The sequence below is a fragment of the Aquarana catesbeiana genome, linkage group LG10 (assembly GCF_042186555.1).
Source record: "Aquarana catesbeiana isolate 2022-GZ linkage group LG10, ASM4218655v1, whole genome shotgun sequence".
In the NCBI taxonomy this organism is placed as follows: domain Eukaryota; kingdom Metazoa; phylum Chordata; class Amphibia; order Anura; family Ranidae; genus Aquarana; species Aquarana catesbeiana.
The window spans coordinates 238,519,569-238,540,894 of NC_133333.1; the positions used below are offsets into that span (position 1 = coordinate 238,519,569).

General features: G+C 43.5%; 1 protein-coding gene across 2 annotated transcripts in view; it reads right to left on the reverse strand.

Moving 5' to 3' along the window:
* Window positions 1–3,365: 3,365 nt before the first annotated feature.
* GLB1L2 (galactosidase beta 1 like 2) overlaps window positions 3,366–21,326 on the reverse strand; it is a 96,426-nt gene continuing 78,465 nt past the window's right edge. The window contains exons 13-19 of one of the 2 annotated variants that reach the window (XM_073603485.1): window positions 19,999–20,145; window positions 19,844–19,915; window positions 17,774–17,852; window positions 10,963–11,050; window positions 9,777–9,891; window positions 5,598–5,714; window positions 3,366–5,527 (exon numbers count right to left, since the gene is read on the reverse strand). In XM_073603485.1, coding sequence (XP_073459586.1) covers window positions 5,441–5,527; window positions 5,598–5,714; window positions 9,777–9,891; window positions 10,963–11,050; window positions 17,774–17,852; window positions 19,844–19,915; window positions 19,999–20,145 — 705 coding nt within the window. In that variant the 3' untranslated portion in view covers window positions 3,366–5,440. The remainder of the gene's footprint in view (window positions 5,528–5,597; window positions 5,715–9,776; window positions 9,892–10,962; window positions 11,051–17,773; window positions 17,853–19,843; window positions 19,916–19,998; window positions 20,146–21,326) is intronic. The other variant, XM_073603486.1, reaches the window with a different exon arrangement.

Below are 21,326 nucleotides of genomic sequence, written 5' to 3' on the forward strand. Positions count from 1 at the left end.
AAATACAACTGTTCTGTGAAGCCCTCAGAGGTTTGTTAGAGAACCTTAGTGAACAAACAGCATCATGAAGGCCAAAGAACACACCAGACAGGTCAGGGATAAAGTTGTGAAGCAGTTTAAAGCAGGGTTAGGTTTTAAAAAAAATATCCCAAGCTCTGTATATCTTACGGCCTAAAAGCAAAACGCTATGTATGGCGGAAAACTAACACTGCACATAACCCTGAACACACCATCCCCACTGTGAAACATGGTGGTGGCAGCATCATGGTGTGGGGATGCTTTTCTTCAGCAGGGACAGGGAAGCTGATCAGAGTTGATGGGAAGATGGATGGAGCCAAATACAGGGCAATCTTAGAAGAAAACCTGTTAGAGTCTGCAAAAGACTTGAGACTGGGGCGGAGATTCACCTTCCAGCAGGACAACGACCCTAAACATACAGCCAGAGCTACAATGGAATGGTTTGGATCAAAGCATATTCATGTGTTAGAATGGCCCAGTCAAAGTCCAGACCTACAGTGCCTTGAAAAAGTATTCATACCCCTTGAAATTTTCCACATATTTTCATGTTACAACCAAAAACGTTAATGTATTTTATGTGATAGACTAACAGAAAGTGGCACATAATTGTGAAGTGGAAGGAAAATGATAAATGGTTTTCACATTTTTTTTACAAATAAATATGTGACGTGTGGCGTGCATTTGTATTCAGCCCTCCTAAGGCTCGATTCACACCTATGCATGTTGCTTTTGAGCGTTTTTGGAGGTTTTTTTTTCATGCTTGCCACGTTTTTGAGCCGCGTTTTTGCGGCGTTTTTGCCGCGATTTGCGTTTTTTTTTTTTTTCATTTTTTTTTACAGTCTTAAAAAAAAATTACCAAAAAAAAAAAAAAAACAAAACGGCAAAAACGCACCAAAAACGCTGCAAAAACGGTGCACTTGCGTTTTTGATGCTTGTCCATTGAAAACCATTACATGCAAAACGCTGCTTTTTGCATGAAAAAAAGTCCCCGACCCTTTCCAAAAACGCAGAGATACAAAAAAGCATTGATGTGAACATGTTCCATAGGAACCCATGTTAAAAAATTCCCGTGCATTTCTGCAAAATGCAAAATGCATCAAAAAACGCGCTAGTGTGAATGGGGCCTAAGTCAATACTTTGTAGAACCACCTTTTTCTGCAATTGCAGCTGCACAAGTCTTTTTGGGGATGTCTCTACCAGCTTTGCACATTTAGAGAGTGACATTTTTGACCATTCTTCTTTGCAAAATAGCTCAAGCTCTGTCAGATTGGATAGAGAGCGTCTGTGAACAGCAATTTTCAAGTCTTGCCACAGATTCTCAATTTGATTTAGGTCTGGACTTTGACTGGGCCATTATAACACATGAATATGCTCTGGTCCAAACCATTCCATTGTAGCTCTGGCTGTATGTTTAGGGTTGTTGTTCTGCTGGAAGGTGAACCTCTGCCCCAGTCTCAAGGCTTTTGCAGACTTTAACAGGTTTTCTTCTAAGATTGCCCTGTATTTGGCTTCATCCATCTTCCCATCAACTCTTATCAGCTTCCCTGTCCCTGCTGAAGAAAAGCATCTCCACAAAAAGATGATGCTGCCACCACCATGTTTCACGGTGGGGATGGTGTGTACAGGGTGATGTTCAGTGTTAGTTTTCCGCCACACATAGTGTTTTGCTTTTAGGCCAAAAAGTTAAATTTTGGTCTCATCTGACCAGAACACCTTCTTCCCCATGTTTGCCGTGTCCCCCCATTTAAATAAATATATGTGGTTCTAACCCACCTAAAGGGCAGTAACTGGTATTCTAAACGTGAAAAATAGCTGAATAATAGTGTAAACACTATAAATAATAAAGTGAACACAATTACTGGCACAGTGATCAAAGATACAAAGTGATAACGTGCAAAAAGGCAATGGAATAAATACAATCCTTAAAGTGCAATGTGCATACAAATACGGACCATAATAAACATCACAAAAAATGAAAGCATATATGTGGACTAATAGGATAAAATATACGAAAACATGTATGAATAACACAATGCAGTCCAACAAAAACATGCAGTGCGACTCCTAGTGGTGACAACCAAATCTTCTCAAAATAATGGGTAAAGTGCAAGTGCAATAGAAAAAGTGTGCAAAAAATGAAGTGCACTGATAATATCTGGCAAGAAAATGTCCAAACAGTTCAAAATTGCATGAAGGTACAATTCCCGATAGCAACCCAATGAGATCTTCTTTAAAAAGGTGCAAAAGTGTGGGTGCAATAAATAATGTGACGACCAGTGTCTAATAGAGTATATCCGATCTTGTTCTGGAGTGCAGCAACAGTTTCCCCAGCCTCTCACCTGAAGTTGCGGCCCCCTAGTGGGCCCGAATCGAGCGTTATACCAGCTTGTAAAAGACTTAAATCCTGGGGATCAGCTTCCAATGGTTGTCACAGCCCCCGGGGACACAGGTACACCAGCCACAACCGACACTCTCCCGTCCTCCAAAGTTATCCTCAGATGGATGATAAAGAAAGCAGAAAAAGCTCCAGAGTGTAGTATTCAGAAGTTTATTTAAAATAAAAGTAGCAACTTACATATAAGAATACTGCGTTCCACAGTAAAGGAGAAGCTTCCGGGTTCGGCCGTACCCGGAAGCAGTGGCACCTGACTCCTCGCTGACGCGTTGCATCACACCACACGTGACTTTATCAAAGGGTGTCCCCCCATTGGCTTCTTGCAAACTGCAAATGGGACTTCTTATGGCTTTCCTTCAACAATGGCTTTCTTCTTGACACTCTTCCATAAAGACCAGATTTGTGGAGAGCACGACTAATAATTGTCCTGTGGACAGATTCTCCCACCTGAGCTGTGGATCTCTGCACCTGCAGCTCCTCCAGAGTTACCATGGACCTCTTGGCTGCTTCTCTGATGAATGCTCTCCTTGCCCGGCCCGTTAGTTTAGGTGGACGGCCATGTCTTGGTAGGTTTGCAGTTGTGCCATACTCTTTCCATTTTTGGATGATGGATTGAAAAGTGCTCCGTGAGATGTTCAAAGATTGAGATTTTTTTTATAACCTAACACTACTTTAAACTTCTCCACAGCTTTATCACTGGCCTGTCTGATGTGTTCCTTGGCCTTCATGATGCAGTTTGTTCACTAAAGTTCTCTAACAAACCTCCGAGGGCTTCACAGAACAGCTGTATTTATACTGAGAATAAATTACACACAGGTGAACTCTATTTACTAATTAAGTGACTTCTGAAGGCAATTGGTTCCACTGGATTTTAGTAAGGGGTATCAGAGTAAAGGAGGCGGAATACAAATGCACACCACAATTTTTAGATATTTATTTGTAAAAAAATGTAAAAACCATTTATTACTTTCCTTCCACTTCACAATTATGTGCCACTTTGTGTTGGTCTATCACATAAAATTCCAATAAAATACATTTAAGTTTTTCATGGTAACATGAACAAATGTGGAAAATTTCAAGCGGTGTGAATACTTTTTCAAGGCACTGTAAATTCAATTGAGAACATGTGGCAAGACTTGAAAATTGCTGTTCACAGACGCTCTCCATCCAATCTGACAGAGCTTGAGCTATTTTGCAAAGAAGAATGGGCAAAAATTTCACTCTTTAGATGTGCAAAGCTGGTAGAGACATCCCCAAAGACTTGCAGCTGTAATTGCAGCAAATCACAGCTGATTGCTTGGTTCTCACAGCTCCCCAAGCAGAGAGCTGCTGACTGTCGAGCCTCTGAGAGCCTGAGCTGGGCCTCTCCCTCCCCCTTCACAGCCCAGCGCTCCAGTGAGCGGGAGCAGCCGTATCAAGCTCTCAGCGGCTCGCTGAGTGGCTGAGCCAGGTGCCGGTGTCTTGCCGAATAAGTTCCCTCGGTGGATAAGTTCCCCCCCTGTACTGCGCAGGCGCAGCACGAACTACTAACAGCCGCCGGAGATAGCCGAAGCTCAAGATCGACAATCAGCTGTACACGTCGCCTGCGCCCTGGGTCCAGGTTCCTTCCCCACCATCCAAGTGGACCTAGAGGGGGAATCTAAAAGAGCCGAGCGAAGCGAGGCCGTGCCCGAAGCGTGGCGAGCGAAGCGAGCCCGCGAGGGGCCCTCTTACAGGCACCGTCTACAGCTGATTTGGACCTATTCCCCTTCGCCTATTTCCGCCAGATCCTACTGCGCAGGCGCAGCGCCTGCGCAGTAGAGGGGGGTCCTTATCCGCCGAGCGGAACTTTCTCGGCAGAACACCGGTCCAGGGATCTGGGCGGATCCTGACTCCATGCTCGTGATGATGCCCGAACAGCAGAGAGCAGACTTCAGCGCGGTCTCTGCTGAAAATGGGCCACAGGAGTGCAAAACGAACTGCACTCCTGTGATCCATAGAAGTACAGCCAAACAAGCTTTGGCTGTACTTCTTCTTTAACCCCTGGTGTCTCCTGGCCCTTTACGAGCTTTCAGACTCCGAGAGGCAGAGGTGGGGATTTTGGTCATGTGACCGCTGTGATTAGCTGTCACAGCGGCCATATACGTGATCCAGCCTGCCCCTGCCACAGTGAATGTACTGTGGCTGGGTGGCAACTGGTTAAGCTTGAAGCTTTGCAAATACTTGCTGTACACTACTCATTCACATACTAAAGCCCACATGTACAAAACCTAAAGGCGTTTTAGTCCACCCAATTTTGGTAGTGTCTAATGGGATGGAGGTACAACCTATTGCTGGGAAATCGCACCAATGAGGTCTCTAGAGATGCCAACAACGTATTTATTTAACCCACCGGTTCGTAACCAAATCTGAACTGTTGGGTCAGGGAGCAGGCAGCTTAGCCAGAGAACTTGTTCCTGAAGTTTACTGATAAAGTCACAAGTGCAGATCAATGTTAAAATAAAAATAAATAAAAGAACGGTTTGTTCAATTTTTTTTTTATAAAATTAGCAAAAAGGAAGACCCTCATTTTAGCATTCATAATTAAAATTAATATTATCTACTCTTTTACAGTTTAAAAAATACATTAAAAACAATATTATTGTACACATAAATAGTCCGTGAGCACCTGAGTTTACATTCTAAATTCATTTACAAGTGTTTGGAGCTTCATGAAGAAGAGAAGCCTCTGGAAGGATTTGTGCTGTGCCATATTGGGAAGAATCGTTTAGCTGAGAAGTCTATTTTCCAAGTACTGGTACCTTGTTATTAAGTTCTATTAGAAATTGGAGAGCCAGTGTGGAAAAGTTGTACAGAAAAGAAAGCAGGTATATGGACACATTGGAAGAACTTGAAAATGCCTTTTTTTCTGATGAAGACCAACGCTGGTGCCAGGAAAGCCCGTAAGATTGCAACCTCTATACTTCTAACCTCCTAGAGCCATGGCAATGCTGATTTGGGTTGTGCTTGGCTGTTCTACACATTCAGCTTCCATCTCTTCACATCTGGCTAGTCCACATACTGAGTCCTCCCAAGAAGGGGAATGTCGACAGAGTACAGCGAGCTTCCAGCCACTTCTTCTTCAAAGATCGTGATCTGCAGAAACAATGAGGTTACTGGGGGATCAGATTGTGTAATGGACAGCAAGAGGCAACAATGGGCTCACCTCATTTACTCCCGGCCAGAGCCAGGTTCCAGGTAAATAAAGGGTCTCTTGAGGTCCAATATTCCAGTAGCGACCCAGGTTCTTCCCGTTCACAAACACCACACCCTTCTTCCAGCCCTGAGACCAGAACAGGAAAGAACACAATTATAAAGAGTCAGTATAGAACATCTAAATAGTCATTTTTTATAAACTACAAGACAGCAGGTTTATTTAAAAGATTTTTTTTTGTTTTTTATAAATGTATTTGATCCATAACTGATATTTAACCACTTCAATAGCGGACACTTTCACCCCCTTCCTGCCTAGGCCAATTTTCAGCTTTCAGCACTGTCAAACTTTGAATGACAATTACTCAATCATGCCATACCCAAATCATATTTTTCACACAAATCTTAATACGTACAGGGGTGGAAAATTGGCAGCTTGTGTTGTCTGAGACAGTCTAGTGTAGTGTGTGGCTTGTGTTGTTGTCAGATTGTATTTTTAAATAAATGTAAACATAAAAACCTGACTGAGGCTCAACATCTACTTATGATTTGTAGCACCACCGAAGAGCAGCACAGATACCTTAGGAGCCTGGGAGACAACTTAGCATCAGGTATAGTTATAAAATCATACTCATATACATACTGTATACCTCACGTTTTGAGGATGACAAAAATATGAATTTTCACAAAGTCTGCTGCTTCAGTTTTTATGCTGGCAATTTGCATTTACTCCAGAATGTTATGAAGAGATCTGATGAATTGCAATTAATTGCAAAGTCCCTCTTTGCCATGAAAATGAACTCAATCCCATAAAAAACATTTCCACCTCATTTGTGAAGAAAGCTTCAGGGTGCCCAAGAAAGTCCAGCAAGCGACAGGACCATCTCCTACAGTTGATTCAGCTGCGGGATCGGGGCACCACCAGTGCAGAGCTTGCTCAGGAATGGCAGCAGGCAGGTGTGAGTGGCACATTGCATGTACAGTGAGGAGAAGACTTTTGGAAAATGGCTTGGTGTCAAGATGGGCAGCAAAGGGGCCACTTCTCTCTAGGAAAAACATCAGGGACAGACTGATATTTTGCAAAAGAAACAGGGATTGGACTGCTGAGGACTGGGGAAAAGTCATTTCCTCTGATGAATCCCCTTTCCGATTGTTTGGGGCATCCAGAAAAAACCTTGTCCAGAGAAGAAAAGGTGAGCGCTACTATCAGTCCTGTGTCATGCCAACAGGAAAGCATCCTGAGACCATTCATGTGTGGGGTTGCTTCTCAGCCAAGAGAGTGGGATCACTCACAATTTTTCCTAAGAACACAGCCATGAATAAAGAATGGTACAAAAACCTTTTCCAAAAGCAACTTCTCCCAACCATCCAAGAACAGTTTGGTGATGAACAATGCCTTTTCCAGCATGATGGAGCACCTTGCCATAAGGCAAAATTGATAACTAAGTGGCTAGAAGAACAAAACATCGAAATTTTGGGTCCATGGCCATGAAACTACCCAGACCTTAATCCCATTGAGAACTTGTGCAAAATCCTCAAGAGGCGGGTAAACAAAAAAAAAAAAAACCTCACAAATTCTGACAAACTCCAAGCATTGATTATGCAAGAATGGGCTGTCATCAGTCAGGATTTGGCCCAGAAGTTGACTGACAGCATGCCAGGGAGAATTGCAGAGGTCATGAAAAAGAAGGGTCAACACTGCATATATTGACCCTGCATAAACACAATGTAATTGTCAATAAAAGCCTTTGACACTTATAAAATACTTGTAATTATACTTCATATACTTCAGTATACCATAGTAACATCTGACAAAACGATCTAAAAACACTGAAGCAGCAGACTTTTGTGAAAATTTATATTTGTGTCATTCTCAAAACCTTTTGGCCACGGCGTTATTCCCAAACAGGGACATAATATTATCAATAATAATGTGTCCTGAATCCTCACTTGTATTCAAAATTGGACCACACCAATAATAGCCTTATTCCTTGGTTGATGAGAATGAACTTGTAAGAAATAGCAGAGAAGTCCCGATGTAGGCCTCTCTAAGATCAGTGGAGGGTTGTTTTACATGTGGATGCACGATGCTGAAAAACTCACAGCGAAGGCTAGTAAGTTACAAATGCCTGGATGGACCATAGAATTCCATAGAAGTCCACCATAAATACAGAGGTGTAGCTGGAACCTTCAGAGCCCCGATGCAAGAAGCCATGAAGGGCCCCCCTGACCCCCCCCCCCCTCCACCCGAGTCCCGGGCTTCCAGTTCTGGGAGGGCTTCCATGGACATCCTCCCAGAGCCCTACAAACAAATGGCCACTGCCCACACCTATAACTGGCCTTCGCAGCAAGGAGCACATGGAAGGGCGACGCATGTCAAACAAAACCAAAGACAACTTCAAGCTCAAGTCACTGACCAGCTTACTAACAAATGAATTATCCTGTCTAACAGTTTGCGTTAAAAACAGGGGTTTAGTTTGCACACATTTACAAATATATGCGTAAGCTGCAGAGCTACTGGCAATGGCACCCCAGTATTATCTGCAGTCCTAACGCTATACATTTTTGAGGGCCTCCATAGTAGAAGAACATGCATAATAATGGAAAGATAAAGGTCAGGTAAGCCTGGAAGGAGCTCACCCCTTCTTAAAGGCGCAGGGGCTTCCTGTGTGCCTCCTGGGCCCGTATCCAGTGCGCTCTGTGACAGCTGATCACAGATCATGGTAAAGGACCAATCACAGCTTGCCGGTTATCGGCAGTCCTTTCCTGGACGATCCTTTCCCGGTCGCAAGTGTGACCCTGGTAGTTCCGCCACTGCATACGTGTGAATAACTCACAATGTTGTATTTGGGGCTCTTTCAGACATAATCCATCTCATATTGGATTTATTAATGTATTGATTAAATATGGGTGGTCTAGTCCATTGAAGGAACTTGGGGGGCCTCCCCGAAGTGCTGGAACGAGGGGGGGTAAAAGAAGAACCTGACCAGTTTCGCTGGTCACGCCGGCTGCAGCAGAGAGGTATCTTGTTATTTTTACTTTATGTATGTGTTTTGGCCCATGGAAAGATCCCTGACAAAGGGAGGGGGGTAGGGGGTGTCTGCATTTGTTGGAAAGGGCCCCAAAATACAACATTGTGATTTATTCACATGTATGGTGGACTTATGCTATGGTAAACCAGGCATTTGTAATATCCCGAGATCTGCTTTACATTTTCGTTTATTTGGTTGCCATGGGAGCAGCGGGGAGAGGAATTTTAGCGCGTGATATTGACGCACCAGCTCTACTCCTACTGATGAAGTCCCGCCCAGGACGTAACGCCTACAGGGGGGGCAGATCTACGTTCATGACGTCATCCCGCAGCCATCTCACTAAGTGACAGCACTTTTGGTTGTTCCTTTATCTTTCATGGGTGGTCCCGTAAGTCCAAGCTTCTGAGCAGAGGAGAGCAGCATACTCTTTGAAGTTTAACCCTTGAAAGGGTAAAGCGCTTTTGGCCTACTGTTGGCTCAGTGCTCATGTTCTGGAAGTGAGCAGCCACTCACTATTTTGAAGGAGGCTCCCCCCTTCACATTGTGTGGGGTTTTTTTCTCTCACAGAATAAATATAAAATCATTTTTTGAAGACTTAGGATCTGCAGGACACATTTTTAATAGTTTTTGTTTTCAGATTGTGTTTTTGTGAAAGAAAGCATTCTTCTCCAGCTGCAATCATTCACAACACAAGCTAACAGTTTCCACTCTCTCCCCTGAATAACAGTCTGCAATGTCAACTAAAATGGACAGATGAACACAGAGAGAGAGGGAGAGAGAGAGATCACTACAGAATGCACAAGAGGCAGGGCTCAGTGCTGGCTATAACTCCCGTCCCCTTTTTTTCGGCTTAGTAGGGTGGAGCTACAGCCAGCAATGACAGAAAAGTCAAATTTATTTTATTTAATGTCTACTGCTTGGATTTTAATGGGGACAACTGCTATGTGAACTGGGACCCCTGGTGTCACTCCATCAAAAGGAAAAATTTAGAAAAATGCCTATAAATTCCTAACCTAAAACAGAAAATTGATGCATGTATCCACTGTTAGTACCCGGTTGGGAGAAGGGAGGCGGTCTCTGTGTCATGCTGTCTCACAGTGAATGGCATCTAACACACATGAAGCACTGAAATACATCATTTACACATTTTTAGTACTTACCTTCATGCACAGGTAAGTGTCCAGTGGAGAGTAACCAATTTCTAAAGCCCCTTGGAAGAACACCGGGCCTGTCCTATCCTCCTCACTCACATCTGACCAACGGACACTGTTCAGACTTAACAAGGATGCAAGATATTAAAGAAGAACTCTACTAAGAAGCAACTTCATAACAAAACTTATCATTTATTTAGAAAGGCTATAACCCACTTCTGTAAAAAGAAAACCCGTTATTTTTATGCTCTCCTATGCCTCTGTCATGCACATAGGAGTTTGAACTTTTTTTTTTGTAGTGTATGGCCACCTGAAGCCACACAGAGGGGTGAAGCTTGGAATGGCCATTAAGTTTTTGGCACACTTCCAGTTTCTCTTGTTGATCCAGGGAACATCCGATTGTCTCTTGGGGGATCAGGAATTCATTTTTTCCCCCTGCTGCAGCAAATTGGATCATTCTTTATTGTTTTTTTTTTTTTTTTGCCTTCCTTTGGATCAGCTGTGGGAATAGGATAGTATATATGGAGGTTTTCCATTTGTGTTTTTTTTTCTCTGTTGGTTGAACTGGATGGTCTTTGTTCAACCAGATTAACTATGTAACTATGTCATGCCGCCCTAGCATTCCTCCATCTCCACAGTGGCTTGTTACTCCTGGCTTGGAGCTAGGGAAGCAATTAGAGGACTGGATAGACGTTCTCTATCCATGCTGTTTCCTTGCCCGCATCCAGTGCCTCCGGCATTTTATCTCTTTAAAGAGGAGCTCCAGGCTCCCCCCAAAAAAATAAAGTCAGCAGCTACAAATGCTGTAGCTGCTGACTTTTAATATAAAGACATTTACCTGTGCAGGGATCCAGCGATGTCCTTACCCGAGTTGATTCTTCAATCAGTTTTGGGTTCAGGCTCCGGCATCCTAAGTGGGGGAAACAGGCAGTGAAGCCTCGCAGCTTCACAGACGGTTTCCTACTGCACATGTGCGAGAAAGACTGTGCCTTGTAAATGGTCTATGCACCCCTGGCCGCCTATGTGAATGTAGCCTGAGGAACAGGAAAAGAAACCTTCTCAAACACAAAATGGCAGCACAGCAAAAAACTTGTGCTGAGCAGACTTTTTCCATACACTTTTAAACCTCAACTTGTATTTCACACCATTAAAAACTTTCAATTTTATTAATCGTGGGAAAAAAAAGTCTTCTTACCCGCTTACAAACGTCGAGTTCATGTCCAGACTGTAGATCCTAAAATTCCGCAGGGGAACATCCCTGAGAAACACATCACCGACTAGACCTGAGAAAGAGAGAAAAAAAGAGATGCAGCAAGATAGTAGAGGACAACCTGAGGTCCAAACACATGGCTGAAGTTCACAGGAGTCATTCATACCACTCAACACCTTCCCAAACTTTTCTATAACTAACTACTGCTTTCCACGACTATTCATTGTCATGCACTTCTATAAAAAGGTGTCTGACAATTGCTTGCACCTTGAAAGGAGTGCTATATCAAAAAGATGAAATAGTCCAATATAAATTTAACTAATGATAAATTGGTCATACAAAAACAGCCAACGCATTTTGGGGGCAAACCACTCCCCCTTCATTGGGGCTCAGCAGTCAGCACAGAGCAAAACGTAAATAGATTCAGAAGAAACAGCAACCACACACATCTTTTTTAGGTACGTAATTCATTTTTTTCTTGTGGAATAATGATGTATGAGTTGCTCCTCAGCAACCTGCAAACAGGTTGAAATGCTTATTAGTAAGACAGCTCCTGCCCTGGCCAGGAGGGAAAGACTTAACCCATTTTCCAGCACTTTTTGCTGAGCTCTGCCTCTTTCCCTGTGCTGTTAATAAAAGGGGGGAGGGCTCTGCCCAGACATACAGTCAGCATAGGAGGAGACATAGACATGACATAGACAAGACACAGCTTGTAATCTCCACAAGCCTGCGTTAGGGATTAGGGTCGTAGTGAAAGACTGCACTTTGTTGAAGTTATAATGTTCTGAACGGTAACGTTTTTGAAACTTTGTCTTTGCCTGGTTTGAACTTACTACAGAAGTGTATGTAAGTAACCGGCACACATAGTCCACAGCTTGGGTCAGTTGAAACGTATTGGGGTATGAAGATAGCTCTGTAAGAGTTAACACAGTGTAGAGGACAAGAAAGTGGTTACCAAGGGTAATGAAGGTTTAACAAGCAAATCTGTCATGACATGTGTACCCGTGACAGGTGGGATGCCCTTTAGAGGGAGTTGTTGTCAGCACTCTGAGCAGTCCATCTCCCATAATAACGAGAGCAGATCAGCACTGCAGAGGGCCCCGGCCTGGTCAAAGGTGTGGATTAGGAAAAGTTAACAGCAAGCATGGAGTCCGCACTAGGTGCTTGGCGGGATTCCATTCTGTTACTGGGAGTGAGGTAGCGTATCGGCTTTATGTGTTCCTCCTAAATGCATTAAGTGACAGTAGTGGTGTAAATTAACATGGGGTTGAAGAGAGTTAACTACAGTTCAGTCATCTGTTCAAGTGTACATGGTGTACGGCCACCTTTGAGTCTTGAGCTAGCCCTGAAAGTGACCTCCACCTTGTCCCAGGGCATTGGTGAGCATGGCACAGGTATCAGTACCCCATGTGTAGGGCAGTGATCCTATTCAATGTGCCTTGTGTAGCCTAAAAGAACCCATCCTTGAGGTTGAGCTAGCCCTGAAAGTGACCTCCACCTTGTCCCAGGGCATTGGTGAGCATGGCACAGGTATCAGTACCCCATGTGTAGGGCAGTGATCCTATTCAATGTGCCTTGTGTAGCCTAAAAGAACCCATCCCGGGGTAGGCCTTCTATGTGACCTAAACTTTGCGCCCAATGAGGGGAACATGGAGGAAGTACCACCCACCCACTACCCCTACCCTACAAACCAATACACTATTACTCCATAAGGAGGGTTTAATTTCAGACATAATACAGATCTGAGTGGTGGTTACCGTTTCTTCTGAATCCATTCAAGTTTTGGTGGGTGACGGTTTACGTTTTATCTTGTATTGAGCTCTGATGAAGGAGGAGTTGCTCGCCCCAAAACGCGTTGGCTGTTTTTATATGACCAATTCATCAACAATTAAAGTATTTTGGATTATTTAATCCCTTTTGTCTATTTCTATGGTTTGAGCTACTGTTAGGCACCCAATGAGGTAATTGCTGTGTGAGAGCCACCTTGCCAGACCCAGTGAACTTGCCTGCGCTGCAAGGGTTAAGTGCTCTTTTTTGTCTAGGAGAGAGGAAAAGGGGATATATTTGCCTGATCCTTCGATCCTCCCAGCACAAGACCTGTGGCTCTTTCAGTCTAGTGGTCTTGAGAGATGGAATGTTTCTGACATCATTAAGCCCACGCTGGATCGCGGGGGAGCACCATTTGCCATGAATCTGAGGATTGGGTGAGTATAAGGCTTCCTATTCTCCCCTGGACAAAATGATCAGGCCCACTGCAAGGGAAAACTTTTTTTTTTTGCCAGCAGTTGGGCTTGACGTTTTTCTTCGCTTGTTTGTACAAAAAAGTTTTAATATCCCATCGCCTCTATGATTGATAACTAGATTTATAATTGATGCCACTAGTCATACAAGCGTAATCCACCTATGTGAGTGGCCACATTTAATTTATGCAAACTGCAATAATTGTTGGAAAGCTTCACTTGTGGCATACTTGAATTGCTCATATAGTTTTGGCCTTACGATGCCAGAAAAAAGACCCACTAAAGGGTTAACATGCAAAAGTGCATTCAAAGGAAATCTATTACAAGTTTAGTATAACACCCCAACCGTAGAATTCATAGGCAGCCCAGGAATTAGAGAAAGGCAGTTTCCATGTGATACTTCCCACTCAGGTGTTCTCCTCTATTACAGATACTCTAAAGTGCATCTGTAGTTATTGGTTGGACCTGAAGCTGCACAGAAAAATGGTAGTGAAAAGGTGTGCTCCCTTCCCATTATAACATGGCTGGATAATTTAACAGAAATTCACTTCACTCTAATTGCTTCAATTAATCAGTATTCATGTGATGCTAACAATCACCATGAAGTCCCCGCCACTGAGACCTTACCTTTAACATGTTTCACCCAAAAGGGCTTACTCATGATCTCTATGAGTAAGCCCTTTCAAGTGAAACATGGTAGAGGAGAGGCCCCAAAGGTAGGGACTTCATGGTGATTGTTTGGGATCAACAGTGTGTGATGCTATTTGAGTGCTGGCTTATTCATTTGACGATTTGTTTCTTAAACAGTTTCAAGTGTGCTAGCAGGTTTTCTGCTGAAGAAGCCCTTCTTGGGCAAAACATGTTGGGATCAACAATTTATGAAAATGATGACACTGAAACAATGCAACACAAAATTAAGTTTTATTGGATTGTTCTTAACATTTATATTGAATAAAACTGCTAAATGTTCTTAGCTAGTGTGAAAGTTTTGTCTTTGTAAGCACCTCTAAAGTCTCAGAGTTAGGGATGAGCTTCGAGTTCGAGTCGAACTCATGTTCGACTCGAACATTGGCTGTTCGCAAGTTCACCGAACAGCGAACAATTTGGGGTGTTCGCGGCAAATTCGAATGCCGCGGAACACCCTTTAAAAGTCTATGGGAGAAATCAAAAGTGCTAATTTTAAAGGCTAATATGCAAGTTATTGTCATAAAAAGTGTTTGGGGACCTGGGTCCTGCCCCAGGGGACATGGATCAATGAAAAAAAAAGTTTTAAAAACGGCCGTTTTTTCAGGAGCAGTGATTTTAATAATACTTAAAGTCAATCAATAAAAGTGTAATATCCCTTTAAATTTCGTACCTGGGGGGTGTCTATAGTGTGCCTGTAAAGGGGCGCATGTTTCCTGTGTTTAGAACAGTCTGACAGCAAAATGACATTTTGAAGGAAAAAACTCATTTAAAACTACCCGCGGCTATTGCATTGCCGACAATACACATAGAAGTTCATTGATAAAAACGGCATGGGAATTCCCCAAAGGGGAACCCCGGCCAAAATTAAAAAAAAAAAATGACGTGGGGTTCCCCCTAAATTCCATACCAGACCCTTCAGGTCTGGTATGGATTTTAAGGGGAACCCCGCGCCAAAAAAAAAAAAAAAAACGGCGTGGGGTCCCCCCAAAAATCCATACCAGACCCTTATCCGAGCACGCAACCTGGCAGGCCGCAGGAAAAGAGGGGGGGACAAGAGTGCGGCCCCCCCTCCCTCCTGAACCGTACCAGGCCACATGCCCTCAACATTGGGAGGGTGCTTTGGGGTAGCCCCCCAAAACACCTTGTCCCCATGTTGATGAGGACAAGGGCCTCATCCCCACAACCCTGGCCGGTGGTTGTGGGGGTCTGCGGGCGGGGGGCTTATCGGAATCTGGAAGCCCCCTTTAACAAGGTGACCCCCAGATTCCGGCCCCCCCCCCTGTGTGAAATGGTAAGGGGGTACATAAGTACCCCTACCATTTCACGAAAAAAGTGTCAAAAATGTTAAAAATGACAAGAGACAGTTTTTGACAATTCCTTTATTTAAATGCTTCTTCTTTCTTCTATCTTCCTTCATCTTCTGGTTCTTCTGGCTCTTCTGGTTCTTCTGGTTCTTCCTCCGGCGTTCTCGTCCAGCATCTCCTCCGCGGCGTCTTCTGTCTTCTTCTCCTCGGGCCGCTCCGCACCCATGGCATGGGGGGGAGGCTCCCGCTCTTCTCTTCTTCTTTTCTTCTTTTCTTCTTTTCTTCTCTTCTTCTCTTCTTCTCTTCTTCTTCATTTTCTTCTCCGGGCCGCTCCGCAATCCATGCTGGCATGGAGGGAGGCTCCCGCTGTGTGACGGCGCTCCTCGTCTGACAGTTCTTAAATAACGGGGGGGGGGGCGGGGCCACCCGGTGACCCCGCCCCCCTCTGACGCACGGTGACTTGACGGGACTTCCCTGTGACGTCACGGGGAATGCCACAGGGAAGTCCCGTCAAGTCACCGTGCGTCAGAGGGGGGCGGGGTCACCGGGTGGCCCCGCCCCCCGTTATTTAAGAACTGTCAGACGAGGAGCGCCGTCACACAGCGGGAGCCTCCCTCCATGCCAGCATGGATTGCGGAGCGGCCCGGAGAAGAAAATGAAGAAGAAGAGAAGAAGAGAAGAAGAGAAGAAAAGAAGAAAAGAAGAAGAGAAGAAGAGAAGAGCGGGAGCCTCCCCCCCATGCCATGGGTGCGGAGCGGCCCGAGGAGAAGAAGACAGAAGACGCCGCGGAGGAGATGCTGGACGAGAACGCCGGAGGAAGAACCAGAAGAACCAGAAGAGCCAGAAGAACCAGAAGATGAAGGAAGATAGAAGAAAGAAGAAGCATTTAAATAAAGGAATTGTCAAAAACTGTCTCTTGTCATTTTTAACATTTTTGACACTTTTTTCGTGAAATGGTAGGGGTACTTATGTACCCCCTTACCATTTCACACAGGGGGGGGGCCGGGATCTGGGGGTCACCTTGTTAAAGGGGGCTTCCAGATTCCGATAAGCCCCCCGCCCGCAGACCCCCACAACCACCGGCCAGGGTTGTGGGGATGAGGCCCTTGTCCTCATCAACATGGGGACAAGGTGTTTTGGGGGGCTACCCCAAAGCACCCTCCCAATGTTGAGGGCATGTGGCCTGGTACGGTTCAGGAGGGAGGGGGGGCCGCACTCTTGTCCCCCCCTCTTTTCCTGCGGCCTGCCAGGTTGCGTGCTCGGATAAGGGTCTGGTATGGATTTTTGGGGGGACCCCACGCCGTTTTTTTTTTTTTTTTTGGCGCGGGGTTCCCCTTAAAATCCATACCAGACCTGAAGGGTCTGGTATGGAATTTAGGGGGAACCCCACGTCATTTTTTTTTTTAAATTTTGGCCGGGGTTCCCCTTAATATCCATACCAGACCTGAAGGGCCTGGTATGGAATTTAGGGGGACCCCCACGTCATTTTTTTTTTTAAATTTTGGTTCGGGGTTCCCCTTTGGGGAATTCCCATGCCGTTTTTATCAATGAACTTCTATGTGTATTGTCGGCAATGCAATAGCCGCGGGTAGTTTTAAATGAGTTTTTTCCTTCAAAATGTCATTTTGCTGTCAGACTGTTCTAAACACAGGAAACATGCGCCCCTTTACAGGCACACTATAGACACCCCCCAGGTACGAAATTTAAAGGGATATTACACTTTTATTGTTTGACTTTAAGCATTATTAAAATCACTGCTCCTGAAAAAACGGCCGTTTTTAAAACTTTTTTTTGCATTGATCCATGTCCCCTGGGGCAGGACCCAGGTCCCCAAACACTTTTTATGACAATAACTTGCATATAAGCCTTGAAAATTAGCACTTTTGATTATTCATGTTCGTGTCCCATAGACTTTAACGGTGTTCGCATGTTCGAACGAACTTTTTTCCTGTTCGCATGTTCTGGTGCGAACCGAACAGGGGGGTGTTCGGCTCATCCCTACTCAGAGTTGTATACTTTTTTGCTAGTCTTATGGTAATTGGCATGTGGTGCCAATTCAATTAATTCGTCAACTACCCATACACTCAACCTTATTTCTGCAGAGTTTCTGTGTGTTCATGTGTTAAAGATTCCACCAGCACAGAGACCAGAGCGAGAGCAACAGGGCTTGGAGTGGAGGAGATTTTTTTCTATGTCTGTTATTTCCCACCACCTATTCATTTTATTTCCACCTCCTTTGAAATAACCATGCAACAATGATACATACCAAGATCTATTCATCATTGAAAGATCCAAGTACAGAGTTTACCCCCTTTACAGCGTGATGCTTACTGTTAACCAGCATGAGCAATTCACAGTGTTAGTATTGCACAGGACAGAGTTACAAAGTTGCAGCTTGGCCTTCCGTCTGCCATATTTGAAGAGATACAAGATACCCTTGTTTTTTTTGTCATTTTTTTGGTTGAGGGACAGCCATGAGACACAACATAAAATGTCATTTGAGTTGATTTAGTATATACCTCCCCCCCCCCCCCAAATGTTAATAATACAATAATATGTGGATACCTTTACGCTGATCATTTATTCTGGTCCCATAGTTAACTCGTCCACAGTTTTCTACTAATATTCGAAGCTTTCTATAACCCTTTGAATAGAAATTAAACCAAAATTGGTGTGCCTGTATTACAGTGAGAATCATAGCACGGTTTACTTGAGAATATCAAAGGTCAGAGTTCATCACTGAAGAGTTCCAGTACCATATAGCAGAAAGGCCAATGCCATGGAACTCCCCAGTTTTTAACAAAGAAAGTAGCTTATACTTTATAAAGTAAACTTAAGGCTGAACTCCGGTCATTGCAAAGAAAAAGAAAAAAAAAAAAATCTTACAGTGGCTCGTTAAGTCTTTGGGTTGAGGAAAAAGCTGTAATGCTTACCTTATTCTTTGCTCCAAAACCTAAGTTGGACAGGTCCTCACTGCCCCTGTGTATAATGCAAGACTATTGGTCTATTGGTTCTGCATCTGATGACTCTGATGACATCAGAGTGTGACCGCTGGCTGGAGAGAAGAGGCTTTGGGGGACTGGTCGTACAACATGAAAGAAGCCTGCCAAAGCAAGGCATAAGTTGAGCATTACAGCTTATGTCTTTACCCCTAGACTTAACAAACATTTACCCCTTGAAGTGGAGGGAAGGGGGTACTGGAAGGATTTTCCTGGAATGGGGCATTAATAAAACATATGTTTGACCTTCCCTGATAGTTATAAGTTCTACCATAAAACACTTTCATTCTATGAACACATGACATTCTAGCTTGTCAGATAACTCACTTTTTGTACAGACAGCTAAAAAGATTATTGTGTTACTACAGATGGCTCTGCAGTTGACCCCAGAACTATGCAGGCTCCATCAGATGGGAGGTCTGTCTGCCACAGCTCAAGGAACCCCTAGTAATATCTGAAGGAACCCTATTATTTGACAATGTCTATTATAGAGTGTCAGCTCCGTGTCTGCTGGGGCTTCTCATGTCTCATCTCAAGGCTTTTGGTTATCTACAAAAGTGAGGCATTTACAGGTAAATAACATGTATAAATATGTTCAATACACAAAGAAATCTCATTTGAACATGGGAAGATTTTTGTTGAAATTAATGGTCTGGCCACAGGGTCTCTTTATGGAAAGCCTTTATTGGATAACTTAAATGGTAAAAAACATTAAAAAAACATTATTATTATTATTATTTTTTTTAAGTTATGGAAAGGATTACATCTCCTATCGGGTTCTTATTGCTATCAGGGGCTGCATTGGAGACATTTACCCTCACTTCCTGTCCTGCTGGCAATGTTTCACCAGACAGGATAAGAGGAGAAATCTGCAACAGGAACACATATGGAAATAAAATCTTTCCATACGCTACTAAAGAAAGTGAGGGTACATCTTCTTGAAGGAGCTCCAGATAACAGAAAAAAAACTGTCAGGGCTTCCAATACTTCCACACTCCATCCAAAACCAAAAAAAGAAAAAAAAATGTTGGCTGGATGTACGCTTTAAGGCAGTTAGTTTAGTTCAACCAGCGAAAAAATTACTCAATTCCTTCATTCACACATTCAAAGTGGATGGAGGAATTTTGCTGCGCCTGTGTATTCTGACAGTGGGGAGACTTCCCCGCCATCAGAATACACTGAACAGCATTACAATCTATATCTGGCGGAAATTTTCCAACAGGGCGGTTGTACAGAAGTTGAGCGGTAGCTCAACTTCTGTACAACCACCCTACTCATACATGAATGGAAATTCGCCTTGTTCCTGCTAAACCAGCTAAAATTCAATCCATCTATTGCCAGCTTTAATGCAGGGTTTCGGGATCTATTATGTTCCTTTATCAGGCATTACTGTAAATGTATTGCATAATGCTTGAGGAAGAAACCTTATATGTCCTGACTTTTAATAACTTACGTTAGACAATAGAGGGTATCACTTATAGTCCAAACAATGCATAGCTAAGACTCTAAACTGCTCTAAAAGACAAAGGAATTTGATTGGTCATTAGTGGCCATGCAGCTCATTCTTCCTGTACCTTAGTCCACCTAAAAATCATATGAAGTAGATGTGGAGACATATGACATGTTGGCTACTTACTGGAACCTCTGCAATGTCCAGCTCCTGGTTCTTATAGTCTATGAATCCCACTGATTGCGTGCTCACGAAGACCTGAAAAAGAAATGGGTTCACACTATAAGTCTACTCAAATTATGTATCTGATAACAAAGGTGTACAGGACACTGGGATGGCACCTGTGCTCGGTCCCTGACATGTCCTTTGGTCTGGAACTTTCCTCCTCCGTATATCACTGTCTCGTATAAAGTGTAGCCGTAGGACTGGCCGTTTCCATCGTTCACTGGCAAGTTCTCCATGTTTACTGGAACCTCCGACTTGAATGGCTGCAGACGGAGAGCCAGGAATCAAAGCAAAACAGAATATCAGTGGTTAGTCCAGGGCACAAGTATCCTTCTAAAATAATTATTATCCAACTATCCAAAGGTGGTTCAATCCCAGAAAAACTTAGGGCTTTAAGTTTGGTCAGAGGGTATCATCACATAGACATCTACAACGGCCAGCAGGGTCAGCTTTGTTGAGCAAAATATATCTTTCTTTATTGTGATTGCGTTAAATTGGTGAATACAAAACCAATACAGATGGGGGTAACCAGTTATCCATTTTGTATATTTGTTAATGATGGTTGTTTCTCTTTTACAAAACAGCAAATGTTTTTTACATGCATTTGCTATTAAATTAATGATTATTTATTCATTTATTTCATAGAGAATACAGCTTACTAGAGGTCACTGTCTCTTATATTTACTGGTCTGATCCACAAAATGTACATAATATTTTATTGATACCACTTCTAAAATGAATCAAATTCATAGGCCCTTGTTAGGGTTTGAAAGCTTATGTCTCCCACCTGAGGTCCCCAGTCACACTCGATCAGCGATTTACAATCTTATATTGGCTCACATCCACAGTACGCCTCCCACTTTCACTAAACTTTGGTCCAGGGAGCTGGGATATGAGGCTTCTGCAGGAGCATTCCTTTTTACCCACAAATCTTCTATTTCAGATTATACTCAAGAGAATAATTACAAATTCATATCTAGGTGGTATAGAGTCCCGGTCACTATTAACCGGATCTTTCCATCAATTGCGAACACAGGTTGGCGATGTCACACGGAGAGAGGAACGTACCTCCATATATGGTGGGATTGTGACACTATCCGCCCCTTCTGGTCACAGATCTTCCAGATATACACGGAGGTCTACGATAAACCTCTCACCCCCTCCTCCTCTGTAGCTTTACTGTTTATTCTCCCGGGTACCATTAAATGCTGAAAGTCCAGCTTATTAAAATTCTTCCTGTCTGCAGCTAGACAATTAACTTCCAAGGTTTGGAAGAATACCGCTGCCCCACCCCCATCTTACTGGGTGAACAAAATCAATAATATCATGTTGATGGAGGAGATGAGTGCTAAGGAGATCGATAAGTGGGAGAATTTTAAAAATACTTGGTTTATATGGATGCATTAATCCTCTTTGGACAAACTGAGGAATAGAGTCACTCAAT